The following is a 17973-nucleotide window of genomic DNA, read 5'->3' as shown; positions in this document are numbered from 1 at the left end:
CCCAATTAAATGTTGTCATTTCTAAGAGTTGTCTTGGTCATGGTGTCTCCTCACAAAAGTAAAACCCTAACCAAGACCCGAACCTTTTGTTCCTTTGCCCTTTGGGCCCCTGTATCTCATTCTGCTGCCTCTCCCCTCCTCAAAAGAGGAAAATATCTCTCTCTCTCTCTCTCTCTCTCTCTCTCTCTCTCTCTCTCTCTCTCTCTCTCTCTCTCTCTCCCAGCTCAATCAAAGTCAAGTTCTTTGAGCTCCCAGATGTCCTTGCCTCTAGCTATGTCTCCCTTTCTTCTCCAACCAACTTTCTCCTCCACCATCCCTAGTCAAGCCCTCTCTCAGAATTTCCCTCCATTTCTGTGTTTCTCCATCCATCCACCTCATTACTTCTCTCCCTCCTCCCAACTCATCTGCTAAACTGACAAAAGAGCTGATTAGAGGGGAAAAAAATAGAATAAAACATAAAGATCACACACCACCAAGGGAAAGGTCAATAGGTTTGGCATACTAAAATGTATTTAAATTGAGAAAAAATAACCCAGTGTACTTTAATAGCTGCAGAGAAAGTGGGGTGAGGCATTCTGAATTTTTTATTTAATCACTTTTACCCCTAAAAAATAATAATAACACAATGCACTGGCTAGTTTCATGTCAGTCTGGTGCAAACTAGAGTTATCAGATAGAAAGGAGTCTCAATTGAGAAAATGTGTCTCCTCTAAGATCCAGCCCCAAGGCATTTTCTTAATTATTGATCAATTGATCAGTGGTGTCTCACGCCTTTAATCCCAGCACTCCGGAGGCAGAGGCAGGCGGATTTCTGAGTTCGAGGCCACCCTGGTCTACAAAGTGAGTTCCAGGACAGCCAGGGCTATGAGGACCTGAGTTCCGGTGCTGGGCAGCTAGACTGACAAATCTCTGAGGCTTGCTAGCCATCGAGCCTAGCCCAAAGCTGTGGATTCCAAGCCAGTGAGCGACCCTGTTTCAGAAAGTAGGATGCAGAGTATCTGAAGCGTGACATCTAAGGTGAACTAACCTCTGATCTCCACTTACACATACATACACATTTAACAATTGAGGTGTTATCAATGGTGTGACAAACGCAGGAGGAAACCTAGAATACATATCGGAGAAAGCACTATAGACAACTACTGATTGGACAAAAACGAGAGGCATCCATTGTACATTCCTCCCAGTTCTTCAGAAGATCCAACATTTTCAAAATAATGTGGGGAAAGTGGGATTTAGGAAAGGCTAAATTCACACCTTGTACAGTATAGATCATTATGAAGAGAACATACACTTCAGTTATACTGATTAACTGAGTGAAAATGAATTAAAGTCCTATCTTAACTTAGTCAGAAATAGAGAGCCTGCCCTTGAAATGCCAAAACTCTGTAAATCGATGTCTAAAAACTGATTCTCTCCCCTTTGTTTTGCACAGGAACACATAACATCTTCTCCCCATGTCTCCTGAATCCAGGCATCAGCAAGGCCTTCCTACCCATTACCCTCTGCTGCAGGATGTATATCAATTCTGGTCAGCTGTGCCACTGCTGCTGCCACCGCTGCCACCACCACTGTGTCCCTCCCTCCCGCACACTTTCCCACTGCCCTCTGACCTCTAAAGTTAGTCCCCTGCACTTCTGGAAGCACTGATGAGAAAATAAGGTAATGCTGGTGCAGTAAGATGGCTCAGTGCATAAAGACACTTGCCACCAAGCTCAAGAGCCCGCCCGGAATCCTCATGGTGAAAAGAACTGACTGCCCCGAGCTGTCCTCTGACCTTGCACAAGCTATGGTTTCCTTAGCTCTGCATCTCTCACAGGCTTACAAAATGCTCAGGCTTTGATAACTGGCAGGCTTACATTCAGTCATCTGTATGTGGGTGCTCTCTGCCACCATGCACATAGAGGACAACCTGCTGGAGCTAGTTCTCTCCCTCTACTATGTGTATTGCAAATCCAATCTCAGGGCATCAGCCTCAGCAGCAAGCCTTTTATGCACTGAGCTACCCTGCTGCCGGCCCAATGCTGTGTTCTTGGTGGCAGACAATGGCTGGATGGAGATCCATGTCGGTGGCAGAGCATCTGTCTACCAGGAGTGAGGCCTTAGGTTCATTCCAGGCCAGGGGAGTGGAGCGGCAGGCAAGAGGCTTGCACTTTGGATCCAGTTACAAGTCTCCCTAAGAGTGTGCTAGCTAACAGCTATTGTTTATCTGGTGGGCAGCAAATTACTTTCAAAATGCAACAATGGCCAAGACTTTTAATGAAGATGCTTAAAAGCTGTAGAAATCTTGTTTAAAGATTTAAAAACAAAAGCCATCAACCATAATAGCACGGACTTAAGCCTACTGCTCTGCCTCCACATAAGTCAGGCCTCCGCCCTCTCAGCAGCCTCTTATGTATGGGACTAAAGCTGCTGCAGAAGGGAGAACCAGTAGTGGACAGGGGAGCGGTGACTATGTCATCTTTCCATCTGTGGCAATCACATTAATGAGAATATAGGCAGATGAACTGTCACAGTTCTTTCTTATTTTTTACAGTCCAGTCGTTACCCCCTTCCTGGTCCCATTCCTCTTCCCCCACCCCATCTCCAAGAGGATGTCCCTACCCCACCCCCACCCCTGCCAGACCTCCCTTCTCCCTGGGGCCTCAAATCTCTAGAGGGCTAGGGGTGTCTTCTCACTGAGGCCAAACCAGGCAGTCTTCCACTGTATGTGAGGTGGGGGTGGAAGGGTGGGGGTTGGGGCTCGTAACCAGCTAGTGTATGCTGCCCGGTTGGTGGCTTAGTGTCTTAGATATCTCAGGGTTAGTTGAGACGGCTGGTTTTCCTATGGGGTTGTCCTCAACTTCTTCCAGCCTTTCCCTAATTCAACTACAGGGGTCCCAGACTCCAGTCCAATGGCTGGGTGTAAGTATACTGCTTCTGTCTCAGTCAGCTGCTTGTTGGGCCTCTCCGAGGGCAGCCACGCTAGTTTCCTGTCTGTAAGCACACCATAGCATCAGTCATAAGTCCCAGGCCTTGGAGCCTTCCCTTGAGATGGATCTCAAGTTGGGCCTGTCGCCGGACCTCTTTTCCCTCAGTCTCTTCTCCATTTTTGTCCCTGCAGTTCTTTCAGACAGAGACAATTCTAGGTCAGAGTTTTTGACTGTGGGATAGCAACCCCATCCCTCCACTGGAGGTGGACTCTCTTCCTACTGTTGGACATTTCATCTAAGGTCCCTCCTTTTGAGTCCTGAGAGTGTCTCACCTCCCAGGTCTCTGATACATTTGGAGGGTCCCCCACCTCCTAAGGTTGACTGTTTCCATTCATTTTTCTGGCCCTCGGAGCTTCACTCCTGTCCCTTTCTCCTGGCCCTCCACCCCACCCCCACCCCCGCCAATACCTTAGCTAATACCTGACCATGTTCCCCTTTTCTCCTCCCCCTCCCCATAAGTCCCTCCCTCCCTCCCTCCCTCCTGTGATTGCTTTCTTCTCCCTCCCAAGTGGGATTAAAGCACCCTCACTTGGGCCCTTCAGCTTGCTAACCTTCTTGAGTTCTGTGGATTGTATCCTGGGTATTCTGTACTTTCTTGGCTAATATCCACTTATTAGTGAGTACATACCATGCATGTCCTTTTGGGTCTGAGTTATCTCAGGATGATATTTTCAAAGAAACAAAGACAGACTGTCATCATTTGAAATGCAGGAAAGGCTGAGGCTAATTCTAAGGGACAGGTTGACTTTTTGGGTCATTAGTTTTCATGGCACGAGCATGGTGTAGTTCACTACCCACTCCATGCTAGAATATCGAAGCATCACAAAGGCATGAAGGATACAGAATGTCTGAAAACAAACTGCTGTTCAGAATCTCTCCACGGGAAAACCATAAGCATCAAACATTTTTATGTGAAGAGTTTCGATCATTTCAAAAGAATGACCACACATTTGTTTATTTTTAAAAAGTATTTTATTGTTCACAAGTGAGGGAGAAATGAGAGAGGTTTACAGAAAAGATGTCCATATATAAAGAAAGAAATAGCAAAATATCTTTTGGTCATAATTTAGAAATAAAGTCATCTATAAAAAAGAGGTGGTTCTCCTCAGTTCATCTCTTCCACGGAAGAGAGTCAGTTCTCAGTTCCTGGACAGCCTCAGCAGGCCACGGATACGTCTGATGAGAGCCTGGATGAAACTATAGCGGGATCGAACTTTTGAGTACAACCCTTCAATGTCAAGAAGTTTCTTTTGCAGCGACTCTCCGAAAGCGTTGACAGCATCAGACTGAAGCTGGAGGTAGTACAGACGCCCTTGTTAGTGCACTGCTACTCGGGTATTGCCTTCTGTGCTCTGATTCACAACACTGCTACACTATCCTTTTTCCTTTAATCTTTTTAAAATGTATTCACTTTACATCCGACTGCCACCCCCCTACCCATCCCTGCTCCCCTCCCAGCCCTACCCCTACAAACCCCTCCTCCACTACCTTCCCCGCTTCTCTGAGGAGAATTGGAAGACCCCCTTGGGTACCACCCGCCCTGGGACATCCAGTAATGCAGTCTTTCTTACATAAAGTAAGGTGAGTTCAGAGTACCTGCCTAGCGAGTGCAAGGCCTTGGGTTTGAAACCCAGCACCACCACTACCCCACGCTCACCTTACCCACACAGACATGACAAAAGGTACTCTAATGTAAACTACTACTAGATTTTATAATGGGGCGCCAAATTCATTAAAAATGTACATTTCTACATCAGAACGATTATCATTTTAATTCTTGTACAAATGTATATAAATTAAAGCTATATCTTAAATAGCAACAATTATTGATGCTGCTATACATATAAAAAATAGATCCTAAACGTCATACCAAAAGTCGTTAAGGGATTGAGAGCATCTCTTCCAGAGGACCTGGGATCAATTCCCAGCACCTACACGGCAGCTCACAATCATCTGCCAAACTTTAGTTCTAGGGGACCGCATGCCCTTTCCTGACTTCTGTGGGCAACGTGCACACATGCGGTGCACAGGCATACATGCAAGCAAAGCACACACATAAAATGTCTTTTTTTTTTTTTTTAATTTGTTAAGAATAAGTGCCAGGCTAGAGATACTATGCTGTTAAGAACACTCGCTACTCTTACAGAAACCAGGGTTCAGTTTCTAGTATCCACATCAGGCAGCTCACAGCTACCTCTAACTCCAGTTCCAGGAGCTCTGAAGCCCACTTCTAGCCTATCAGGGTGTCAGGCATACACACCGTACACATGCATATACAAAGACACTTTCATCAGGCATACACACTGTACACAAGCATATACAAAGACACTTTCTCATATATATATATATATATAAAATAAAATTATTTTTTTTAAAGTGTCTTTAGGAAATGAAAGGAAACATTTACTTTCTACTTTACCATCACGCAGGCTTTCCTCTTACAGAGAAAAGAATATGATAGCAGAGCCTTACCTGGTCTATATCGTGCTGGTTCACTTGAGATAGTCCACTTCTGAAGTCCAGATTGGGTTCTGAGGAAAAGAGAGTCTGGAGATCAGAGACAGTGAAGCAGCTCTGCGAGTGCATCTCCTGCACAGCAGAGGCTCTGCACGTGAAGAAGGTGTGAGGAGGCCTGAGGCCGAGCTCTGAGCAGGGAAGGAAGCCTGAGAAGGACATCCAGCTAGGATGGGTCTCACACTCCCCTACGAGTCTAATGCATGCGTGTTCATCGACTCAGGCCCACCCTGGCACAGAGACAACGGCCCGGGTCTATTCGTCTAGAAAATTAGCTGTGATGTGACTCTACAGCCGAGACAAACCTACTACAGGAAATGAAGGACAACCCACCAACAGGCTCCAGAATCATTTCTCATGGGCGGAAATAAGATACAAAAGGCAGTTGTGTTTACTATTTAGCTCTCCAGTACTCAATTCACTGGGTAATCTGAGACACATAAAACTAAGGTCGCTTACAGTAGTTAGTGGTGTACATCCACAGTCCAGCTATCGGGAGACTGGTTCATTTAAGTCCAGGATTTTAGGACCTGTCTGGACAATAAAACAAGACCTTGCTTGCTCAAAGAAAAGAAAACAAAAACAACAGAAAGAAAGAAGTACCTGGCTTTTCAGGGCCCTAAAATATATACACATTTCTGGCTGTTTTGAGACCAGCTCACCTTGTAGTCTTCTGCTTTTAAATAAAGTCCTAGAGGCAAACAATGAATCTTGGGAATCCATTGGCGTGCAATGTAACAAATAATACTCCAGATGGCGCCAAAGAATAAACAGGCAGGTCTCGATGATATCTGGGAGTTCAGATTAAAGAAGAACGTCATCAAGTATTTTTTAATAAACCAGATTGTGAGAAGGAGAAAAGGAAGAGGTTGTGCTTAATTATCCTCCGTGAACTTGCTCTAAGAGCCTGGGATGAAGTGCCACTGAGCATGCTTCAGGAAAGTCACTGAGTGAGCTGTGGGAGGGGAGGCCCTCAGGCTGCTGTGCACCAGCCACTTGCCCAGACAGACAGCATCCGGACATTTTATAGTACTCCTTGCTACTCTAGAAGGTGAGAAGAATAACAACATGGCAACACGCCAGGTACTCACTGGGCAAAGACAGGCCATAGGACGGTCATTATATCCCTTCCCATATGGTTCTAGCTGCATACTGTAAGAATTAAGTAAGTACAACACATTTTAGGTCTGTACGCGGGCTGTGGCCGCAGAAGGATACAGGAACAGAGGGACAGCAGTTTGGCACGGTTGTTGATCAGCTTCACCAGACGACGTCTTGCTAAGACACACTTCTGTGCAGTAGAGATTTTATCAATACCAGCAGGCATCACAGACTGGCATAACTAAGGAAAAGAAAGAAGTATAAAGTATAACAACTTAAAATGATCTACTATGAGCAGGTCATTACAGTAAGAACTATGAAAAGACTCAAATGTATTTATACTGCCTCCTGCACAAGAGTTTTAGAGAGTCAAAGAAGCAGTCAATTTCCACAAGAATGTCTGTTTCCCTTTTCAGTGTTTGTCTCTGCAAGTCTAAGTCTAAGACACTTCCAATTTCCTAGTGGTCCACCAGCCCTTGGGGTTCTACTAGATAAAAACAAAAACCTTTTCCAAGAGTAGGTGGAAAAGCTGGCATGAATTTGCCAGGTATCTTCTGGAGAAAGTAGAATGGTGGATATGTGTCAGATTTAAGTGATCAAGACTGACGAGCCGTCCCATCTGCCTGGAAACTTCACTGAAGCGTGAAGATGCTGGAGACTCCTCCCACGTCCTACGCAAAAACATCTGCAACAGCGAGCCCTGTTTCTCTGCAGCTTTTGAAGACATTCCTGGGAGCTCCTTATCAGGCAGCCACGCCTATTTTCTTGAAAAGAGCTACTGGGCTGTTCTGTCTGTGCTCACAAGGTTACATGGCAAAGGTAAATCCCTGCAGATCCCTCAGCAGCGTGGAGTGAGTAGATCATTGTTATTCCACAGCCCGAGCCCAGCACCTGGGCCTTTGTGGTGCAGCAGTGACTTTTCAAGCCTCACAGTTCATTACAAGGTCCATACCTCTTTTATCTCATCCGGAGGAAGTTGTTCTACATTCTGCAGCTTGTTGACACTGCGACGGTGACTGTCATAGTAGCTAAAGAAATCAGTGGCACTCTGCTTCAGCAGGTAGATAATAATGCCCAAGCCAGGCAGGCGCCAATACGGAACGACTGGAACCTGGGTATCTAATAGGCAAGACAAAACGGTGTTGTATTTGAATACATTTTCTATGGATTTCATTTGTTTTACAAAGGGGAGAACATGAAGTCCTCCACTACCACACATTACAGTTGAGTTTCCTACATTTGGGGAAATGACAGGGGTCAGCACATGCAGAGTACAATGGATAAGCCTCACCCTGGGAAAACAAACTTTTATGAATCTTAAACTATCTATAAAAATTGACGATGATCTGTAATTTAGGTCATGTAGACTATGATTAATAACATTTAGACACCAGTATTGAAGCTGGAGAGATGTCTTAATGGCTAACAACTGCCTTCTGAAACTCCAGTTCCAGAAGATCTGATGCCCTCTCCTGGCCTCCAAAGGCACTGCACACAGAGGGTGCAGACACACAAGCAGGCATGAGATAAAAATCAACCTCAAGCCAAGGGGCTCCCAGAGACTGAGCCACCACCGAAAGAGCACGTCCGGGCTGGACCTAGGCCCCTACAGATGTAGCAGATGTGCAATTTGGTCTACATGTGGATCCTCTAACAATTGGAGCAAGGACTGTCTCTGACTCTGTTGCCTGCCTCTGGGTTCCTTTTCCCTAGCTCTACTGCTTTGTTTGGCCTCAGTGGGAGAGAATGCCCCTAGTCTTGCTGTGACTTGATGTGCCAGGGTGAGCTGGTACCCATGGAGGGACCTCCTCTGGAGAAGTAGAGGGGGATGAGGGTAGGATTGGAAGGAGAGGCAGGAAGGGGCTGTGATCAGGATGTAAAGTGAATAAACAAATAAATAATTTAAGAAAAAAAAATCAACCTAAAAAAAAATTAAATGCCTGTTAGTTCAAAGTAACAAGCAGCTAAGTGCTGCTATAGTTGTTGCCATGTGCATGCATACAGCTGGACTCTTTGAGAGTTAAGAAATATGGCTAGTGCGAGGTACCCTTTATTAGGTGAAGAGCTAAGCCTTATGAAAACCACCCACCCACCCATATAAACTCTTTACAGATTTATTTTGTATGTATGAGTGTTTTGCCTACATGTCTGTATTTGCACCAATGTGCATGCTGATGGTATAAGCCACTATGTTGGTGCTACAAACCGAAGCTTGGTCCTCTTCAAGAACAAAAAGTGTTCTGATCTGCTGAGCTACCTCTCCAGTCCCACAAACCTATACAGTGTTAGGAGTTCTAAATCCAAAGTGAAGCAATTCTCATTTCAGCCATTGGTTTCAGTTACATGTGTCTACTTCTAATCTGCATTGTTCTGGTTGCTGAACTGACAGCTCAAAGTCATTCTCCCAAAGAATATTTCAAAACTTAGTGAATTTTACCGTCTCACTATGACAACTTCCTCTGGGAGCAAAAGAAAGCAACTTGCCTTCTACATGGCTACCTTCCAGTGAGGCTGCAAAGTTAACAGTGAATTTAGGAGTAGCCTGGGCTACATAGGGAAACACTGTCAAAAAGAACAGAAATGACAAAGTCACTGGTGGGTGACTTTCAATCAAAAGGAGTCTCTGGATAGGATTCCTAAGCATTCTACACCCAAACCAGTTAAGCTGCCAGGGCCAGAAAGACAATTTTCCCTCCATGCTAGGAAGGGCACGCCAAGATTAGGATTCTCCCATGGAGTCTCCTTCCTTGCAGCAAACTGGAATGACTCCTTGGAAATCACCGTATTTCATTATGACTAAACCAGTGTCCAACAGCTTTGTCTTTTGTGTGTTCCAGGATGGCAACCTACACCAACTCACAACCCTGACCTTCCATACTAACTTTCAAAGACACCAGAGGGTAAGTCAGCCTACCCAGTACCTAAAAGTTTTCTGTCATGTGACAGAAATTCGGAGCTGTGATACATAACCCACTTTGGACACTGAGTACAGCATGGCCAGGTTCCACATACAAAGATAACTTGCTCTGTGGTCACACTGTTCACCCAGCTAGCTTTCTCTCCAATGCTAGGTACTTTCTTTGGGGTCTCTGTATTACATAAAACTATGCTCCCCACATAAGGCCTAAGGCTTTCCTTACTCCCCCATGCTTCCCTCGCACACACATCTGACAACAGTGCCTCCCACACGGGCTTTAAAAGTCACTGTAAGCTGGCGAGATGGCTCAGCGGCTAAGAGCTCTGACTGCTCTTCCAGAGGTCCTGAGTTCAATTCCCAGCAACCACATGGTGGCTCACAGCCATCTGTAATGGGATCCAATGCCCTCTTCTGGTGTGTCTGAAGACAGCTACAGTGTACTTATATACATAAAATACTAAATAAATAAATAAATAAAGTCATTGTAAAATTTTCACATTAGTAACTCATCCAGAACAAACCCCTAACAATGCTGTGCCTCAGATACGGAAGCAAACAAAGCCCAGGCTCACCTTGCCGTGCTCCATCTCTGTTAACTGTCTCTGAAAGGCTCGGGGTGAAGAGACACATAGCAGCACTCTGGAGGTTAGAGGAGTTCTGCTGTATGAATGACTGGCAATATTCCATCACATTGGCACAAATCTATAATGGAAGAAAAGGAGTAACTAAAATGTCAGGCTAAAAATTCCCCCAAAGTGACAGAAACCTGGACTGCAGGAGAACAAGGCCTAAGTCAATCTGTGAAATTACGCACAACTGCTATTTTTGTCAAACTTTCTGAAACCATAAAAACTTCAGGTACACAATTTTTACCCCTTCTTACCTGCTGCATGGCCAGCTCAATTTCATCTTTCTTGCTGACCCTATCTCCCTCCGCATTATTATCTTGAAATTTAAACTGCCGCAGTCTGTCAGCACCACCAAAGCGACTTAGTAGGCCTAAGCACTGGCGCTAAGGGAAAAATAAAAAAGGCACATTGTTCACTTGAGGCTGAAGGTGCTCAGCATTAGTGAGCTCGTTTTCTTAAGGGAGAGAGAGGGAAATTCAGTGGGAGTGGAATTGTCCTTGAAAGCACCCGACACCTTACTTCCTACTGAGACAACTAAGGTAAGCTTCCTGGGATTCACCTTTTCTGCAAAGAAGGGAAATACGAAATTTTCCCCACAAAGAATTCCTAACCTAAATGTGTGCAAAGAAAATTTATGTTGTATATAAAAATATTAGATAATTCTTTATGAAACAGTTATAAAACAAAATACAAGCTAATAAATAAATGAAAAGTTTAATAAGAAGAGGCAACTACAAGATATTCAGTAACAAATCCTGCTCTGACTCCCAGGACTCAAACTTAAAAGGCTGTAATTCCCATTTCCTGGACTCTCTGAAAGGGTTGGGAATTTATAGGCAGCCTTGGCAGATGACATGCAGATGTTAGGGCCCATGGGATGGCTCCTCAGCAGGTAGAGGCCAAGCCTGACAATGTGGATTTGGCCTCTGAGGCCTGTATGTAGGAGAGAACAAGACTCCCATAAGTTATTCTCTGACACAATGGAACATGTGTGCAAACATACAAATACAATAAATAAGATATTAATTTTTAAAATAGTTGATATAAATATTGCTACCCTGAAATCTAAGTACTTTCCCCAAGGTTTGCTGCTTTTACAGATAAAATAGACATGTTCCAATATTCCCAGAAGGCACCTAAAAGGCCCTTTTCTTTTCTCCCTTTTGATGAAACATAAGAGGAAAATTTTGGTGGGTTTTGGTAGTGAATTTAAGTCCTTCTGGAAAGTTATTTAATAATATAATGTCAAAAAATACCATGTGCAAGTATTTGAACCTAACTAAACCAGATACACAAGTCAACACTCTTCATCATCTATGAAGGACGTGAACTTCAAGCCCAGTGCCTTGCACATGCCAGGAAAGCACTCCTCTATTGAGCCCTGGCATTTTTTTTGAAAACGTGAAAAATAGTTTATAAAAAGTTAACGGGTTAAGAAAATTATTGTATTAAAACAATAGAATGTAAATCCTTATATCTAATTATTATATTTGGTGGGGGGGGGGACGGGGTTTCTCTGTGTAACCCTGGCTGTCCTGGAACTCACTCTGTAGACCAGGCTGGCCTCGAATTCAGAAATCCACCTGCCTCTGCCTCCCATGGCCAGCATATCTAATTATTTAAAGCTATTAACATGGGACAATGTTAGGTCAAAGAAGGCCAGCAGGCTCTTCAGAAGCTTTGATAAAATACCTAACTTATAAGTTAGTATGTTTAAAACATACTAAAAGAAGATTGTACACATGGAAACTGTAAAGATAAACTAATAATAGTATCTAAAATCCAATTTTCAAAAAGGCAAAGCACTTAATACGCAAAGGCAGGAAGTGAAGAGTTCAAGGCCAGACTGGCCACATACATGACACCCTACCTCAACAAGCCAAGAGCAAGCAAGGGGTGAGGGGCTGGGTAAAACAACTGTCTGCATGAGGACAGCAACACTGTGTAAAGAGCAACAGCCGCAGGTGGAGGCATGCCTATAGGTGCAGCATACAGGAAGCAGAAGAGTGAAGACGGCTGCAAGTTCAAGACCAGCCTAGTCTAACAGCCAGGCTCACACGGGGTACACAGAAATACTCTTCTCAAAAAACAAACGAACAACAAACCAAAGTAAAATGAGCAACTGTTTATGGCTTACTCACTAATAACATTTACATAGAATAATGAATGTGAAACACTAATATAAAAGCTCTGTGACACACTTGCGTTCTTCACCTGCAATGGAAGTCAGAGGTGATTCCGGGAAAATCAAGTAGCGGCAGCCCCGCAGGTTAGTGACTGACACTAACTTGATTAGTCGGAGACTCAGTAACCTGCTCTAGTCCAGGCGCAGCCCCCTTAACACTGCTATTTACAAAATACATCACTTACCTGAAACCTTGCAATGTGTCCATGGAGCTCCATTAAGGATCCTTCATTTACATCTACATCAAGTTCACTTAACATACCTATAAAATGCAGAACATGTGTAAATATCGTTGCGTGCTAAAAATGAAAACCATATAAACCAGAGAATGCTCCTGGTATTTTCTATTTTTTACCTGCACGGGCAGACTCCTGCCATGACAGTTTTGAAGAACAGGATCTTCTAAAGACTGCTAAGTATTTTTTATGTCAGCAACACCATCTCAAGGATATTCACACACAACCTAAAGTAGGTAGGTACTTTCAAAGGTATTTTTAAAGTTTAAGAGAGGGGCTAGAGAAATGGCTCGGTGGTTAAGAGCACTGGCTACTCTTCCAGAGGATCAGGGTCCATATCCCAGCAACCACATGGTGGCTCACAATCACCTGTAACTCTAGTCCTGGGAAATCTAACCCCTTCATCTGGCCTCCTTGGGTACCAGGCATGCAAGGGGTACAAGATATCCATGAAAGCAAAACAACTATATACATAAGATGAAACCTAAAAAGTCTAAGAAAAACCTTTTACTTTCAATAATAAAAGTTAAAACTTTCCAAAAATCAGAAATCAGAAGTATTTCATAATAAGTAACGATAGCTAAGGCTCTAGGATGAATGAACCCTTCTACCCCTAACAAAGAGGAGGAGGAGGAGGCGGAGGCAGAGGAGGAGGAAGAGGAGAGCTTATGCCATAGGTACTGAGGAGCAGAGGTGACAGAGACAAAGGCAGAAGGCTGCAAGGATAAGCACCACGACTAACTCACGACCGATCAGCCCCCTCCCACCCCCCAGAAGCAGCATGAGGAAAGAGGACACACTCCTAGGACCCTTGCAGCCCTAATCCATGAGAAGCATACTGAGGAGTGAAGGCCTGGGGAACAGGGGAATGTTGTAGCCATTCTATGGGGCCTGGACTAATTTGGAAATCTTGACATTCCACGGGCTGAAAAGACTCCCACCCCCAGCCCCAAGTCTCCTTGGAAGCAACAAGGGTCCAAGTTCTCTGACAGGAACTGCATCCAACCTTCACCAACTCTCCAACCAGATGGCTCAGACAGACATTTGCAAGGAGGCAAAGTGTTGGAGACAGTAGACCAGGGTTGCCTTGTAGAAACAGAGGTAATGTAGATTACTCTGCTACAGGACCAGAAGCCAACTTGCCTGGGACTCTGGCCACTCTGTGCTCAGTACCCTTCCTCACCTGTAAATGTGAAGTGTAAGAGCTGGCCCTCTTGATGCTGGGGCAGGGAGGACAGTGCCTGGCTCATGAACATACATTATCACTGGCACTGCATGTGCTGAGGGGACAAGTCAGTAGGCTGTGCTACCATTTAACATCAGTGGCAGCCGAGACAGCCTTAAACATGAGGGAACCCAGTGAATACACATTTTCTCTTAGAGAAGACCTGCAGTGCATATTTAAAATGCCAAAGATAAACCAAAAAAAAACTTATGAGTGCTGGGGAGGGAGACCTGAAGGCTGAACAGGAATATTATACAATGACTTGCAGGTGGAGCAGGAATTACAAAGGACTTGCTGCTTCACGTCTCATATCTGGGCGCTGACTTTAGAATTTACTTACACACAGTATGAAAGTTAAACTGAAGGAAAAAAGGTAGAAAAAGTTCATTATTTCCTAAACATTTCTCTTAATCATGGCATCCTTTTAAGAACTAGTATTTCTTTATATTCTTGGAGTATTTCTAGAGTCCAGTAATTCCTCTTTTTTTTTCTTCAGTAAGCCTTTAATCTATTAACCTCATGCAGCATTCTGCTGAGGCAGCGCGCTGAGAGGCAGCGTCCTCACCTATCAGCTCTCCATGCTGCCACCCCAGTACACAGTGCGGGGGTTTGAGACGGCGGAAATTATTACCAAATACAGCTAAGGAGATTCTCCTGTTTGCTAATTATCTCCTTGAACTTTAATTCTTTGGCTATATGGTTCATTATTAATAAAAACGTATTATTTAAATAAAGGCAGCTGAATGTCACCAGTACCAATTTCACATGCTAACTGTAAAGTAATACAACTCTCACTCTATTGAGCCTGTGTCCGTTCATAAAGAATTAATTGCACTCAACACAATCAACTCACCAGGAAGCGCTGCTTTACTTATGATTCCTGTCAGCAGAGCTAATTCCTGCAAAGAGCCAGTGCTAACATCCTGACAGCGCAGGATTGCTTGGATGGTATCAGAATGTGAAACAAGAAACTGCAGCACCTAAACAGGCCAAGAGATGGAGGAGACAAGAAGAAACTTGCATTATACACATGTAATTCATCTTTTTAGTAAATAGCTGTAAGGAATGAAGAACAAGAGAAGCGGCAGCTTTCTGAATTTGCAGCTCATTTCCTCTCAAAGCAGAAGTGTAACCCCATGTCAGGACAGAGCCAAATTACTTCCGCGTTTGCTTATGAACATAGCAGAGCTGAGTGTAGGACGCCATGACTGGGAAACTCTGGGTGAACGCACCAACGTTACTTCCTTTACTATGTATTTAGGAAGAATCAAGAGAACTGCATATGAATGGGTATAATGAACTCAAGAAGTCACCCCATTGAGTCTGACTCCGGTGGCATAGTTTAATCACATAAAAGCTTTTGTTACAGTTTCTCTCTGGTATGCTAAGAACAAAAGAGACAAATTCTTCCCTCCAAACTTCCTTCTGCCTTTGGTGTTCTGAGGAGCACCACCAGGGAGGACTCTTCAGCATTCTCATGCAGAAACATCTTGACTAGACTTGCAGCACCACAACAGCACACAGGCTAAGGCCAAACAAGCATCACGGACTGCTAGCAACTTCACTCACTATTTGTGTAAAGTATTTTCATTAGCACGTATTAAATATACATAGTGATAGATCTGATTGTGACACTGCACACATATGCTGATTTTATTTTTTAGTACAGGTTCCCACTTATAGTCTATAATCACTAGCTATGAAACTTCTTAATCTAGTAAAGAAGAAAACAAGGAAACTCAGCTCAAAAGTCATTCTGAGTGTAAAAGAGGGTGTCCTTCAGGTACTGCAGTGTAAAGAAGGCACTACTTTAGAAACTACAGCTTTGCAGTTCAACGCCACGTAGGAAAAACAGAAACCAAAACATCTCAGGACCTAGCTCCTGAGGATCACGATGGAATAAAATACTATAGACTCATGATAGAATGAAAACAAGTAATCTCTCATGATTAAAGAAAACATTTTTGATAGAATATTCACTATTAAATTAGCTCACACTGTTAAAAAAAAAATCACATATAAATATGGTACTGTCTTTCATACTTTTTATTTTTGGAAGCAGGATCTCATGGTCCAAGAAAGGTTTTGAACTAGCCACATAGCCATTGCAGATCTTGATCTCTTAGTCCTTCTCCCTCTACTTCCTAAGTACTTTGGATTTTAGGGGTTTTATTTTTATTTTTTGAGACAGATTTATACTATAGAGACTAACTAGGCTGACCTCTGTCTTATCCTGTAGTCTCAGGCTCTCTAATACTTGGAATTACACGTATTTGCCACTATACTAGGCTTATCTTTCGTATTTTCTAAAGGTCTTGGGTTGGTTTGAATGAGAATGGTCCCCTATAAGCTTGTATATTTGAATACTTGATCCCCAGTTGGTGGAACTGTTTGGAAAGGATTAAGAGTGTGGCCTTGTTGGAGGAGGTGTGTAACTGGGGTAGGCTTGAAGGTTTGAAAAGATTCACACCATTCTCAGTGTGCTCTCTGCCTCTTACAAGATGTGAGCTCTCAGTCATCCCTGCTGCCATGCCTCTGCTCTGCCATCATGAACTCTAACTCCCTGAAAATGTCAGCCCAATTAAACACTTTGTTTGTCATAGCAATAGAAAGGTAACTAAGACAAGCTTAATGTAACCTCGCTAAATCCCTGGCTAAAATGTCTTAAATGTCAGAGTAACTGCTAGTTTTTCTACAGGAACAAATTTCAACCTCTTGCTTTCCATTTCAGGACTCTATTAAGTAGCTACAATGTTCCATTCATGGGGGAGTAGAGAACTAGTCAGGGTGGGGGTCACAGTGCAGGCCAAGGGCTGTGCTCTATCCTCAGCTTTGCCACTAACAGCAGACGGTCATGCCTTCACTTGAGTGTCTCTGTCTGTAAACTCGGGTCTGCATTAGTGATATCTGTACAAAGCATCCCTCTTACCTGCCCTGCTGCCTGCAAGTGCTGGGACATACTGGATGTGAGGATGACCTGGCACAGCTGGAGAGCTGGAAGGAGAATCTGCCGGTATCGGTCCACAGGCGTTGGGATGAATACTGGTGGGTCTCTCATGCCAAACATGCTTGATTCATTTCAAACAACCAAGGGGAGAGCAACACTGTATTTAAATATGGTCTTAACACTTCATTACCACTTACATGCTAAACTGTAAACACTTGTATTTTAATTTTTAGGCAAAAGAAAATATTTTCTTTTTGAGAAGGAAGCGAGAGGCTCTGTACAGACCAGCAATTATACACCAGGATCTTAAAAATAAATATTTAGCTTGACTCTCCTTACACAGAGAGAAAATAGGAACTTTCATGTCGAAAACTTGTAACAAAACAATCCCTTCCCTTCTCAGGAGGCAACACAGTTCTGTGTTAAGCCTAAAAAAGCTCAGATATCACTTTGGCAATGGAGTTTAGACAGTAACTAAACCCACTCTAAGTATTGTTACTGTCATAAGAAGATATGCTGCCTGCCTAACAATGCCATCCTGGAGACTGAGAGGGAAAAATATAGTAAGGCCCTACAGGAAGGCTATGCTGGAAAACTGATTTCTTCTTGCACACCTGACAACCCAGTCTCAATCTGGACCTCACACTGGAAGGAAAGCAGTAACTCCCAAAAGGTGTTCTCTGCCCTACACACATATGCAGTGCCTGTAAGCTGCACACTCCAAATAAATAAAATTTAAAAAAACAAACTGAATGTTCCACATCCAAACTGAATTGACATATGCTGAAAAACTTTAAACTTGAAAATAATTTCATTTGAAGCTTTCAAATTAGTAAGCAGTGTGTAAAACCCTAAAACCAGAAGAACAAAATAACTCTAAAATTCTATTAGTAACAGAAAATGTAACAAATTAGTTCTTTTTTCTTCTCCTTAACTTTGTTACACAGCCCAAGCTAGCCTTGAAATCACATCCTCCTGACTCAGTCTTTCAAGTGCTGGGCTCACAAGTAGGCTGCACTACCACACTTGCCAACAACATTTAATTGTATATTTTAAAAGACCCCTAATTAAAACAAGCATCTATGGAACTCATAGGAAATAGGAAGGCTGGCAAAGTGACACTGACTAACAGAATCCTCACCCATTTCTCATACTGGGCTACTCTTCTGAAATGGAATTAGGCCCCACCCACTTTGACCCTCTGGGCAACTTCCACTGGTAAGTAAATGACAGAGGCAGGCAATGCA

General features: G+C 43.5%; 1 protein-coding gene and 1 pseudogene across 6 annotated transcripts in view; both read right to left on the bottom strand.

Moving 5' to 3' along the window:
* Window positions 1-3925: 3925 nt before the first annotated feature.
* Window positions 3926-17973, bottom strand: part of Nup205 (nucleoporin 205) — a 69984-nt gene continuing 55936 nt past the window's right edge. For 5 of the 6 annotated variants that reach the window (NM_027513.1, XM_006506590.3, XM_017321734.2 and 2 more), the window contains 10 exons: window positions 16709-16847; window positions 14633-14759; window positions 12504-12580; window positions 10388-10516; window positions 10077-10206; window positions 7540-7706; window positions 6705-6828; window positions 6149-6277; window positions 5445-5503; window positions 3926-4264 (listed from right to left, as the gene is read on the bottom strand). In NM_027513.1, the coding sequence (NP_081789.1) occupies window positions 4112-4264; window positions 5445-5503; window positions 6149-6277; window positions 6705-6828; window positions 7540-7706; window positions 10077-10206; window positions 10388-10516; window positions 12504-12580; window positions 14633-14759; window positions 16709-16847 (1234 nt within the window). In that variant the 3' untranslated portion in view covers window positions 3926-4111. Of the gene's footprint in view, window positions 4265-5444; window positions 5504-5945; window positions 6021-6148; window positions 6278-6704; window positions 6829-7539; window positions 7707-10076; window positions 10207-10387; window positions 10517-12503; window positions 12581-14632; window positions 14760-16708; window positions 16848-17973 lie in introns of all 6 variants that reach the window. The other variant, XR_001785168.2, reaches the window with a different exon arrangement.
* Window positions 7775-7923, bottom strand: Gm23435 (annotated as a pseudogene).

Source organism: Mus musculus, chromosome 6, assembly GCF_000001635.26.
Source record: "Mus musculus strain C57BL/6J chromosome 6, GRCm38.p6 C57BL/6J".
Lineage (NCBI taxonomy): Eukaryota > Metazoa > Chordata > Mammalia > Rodentia > Muridae > Mus > Mus musculus.
Note: the sequence above shows the minus strand (reverse complement) of the source record. Positions and strands in the feature narration are given on the sequence as shown.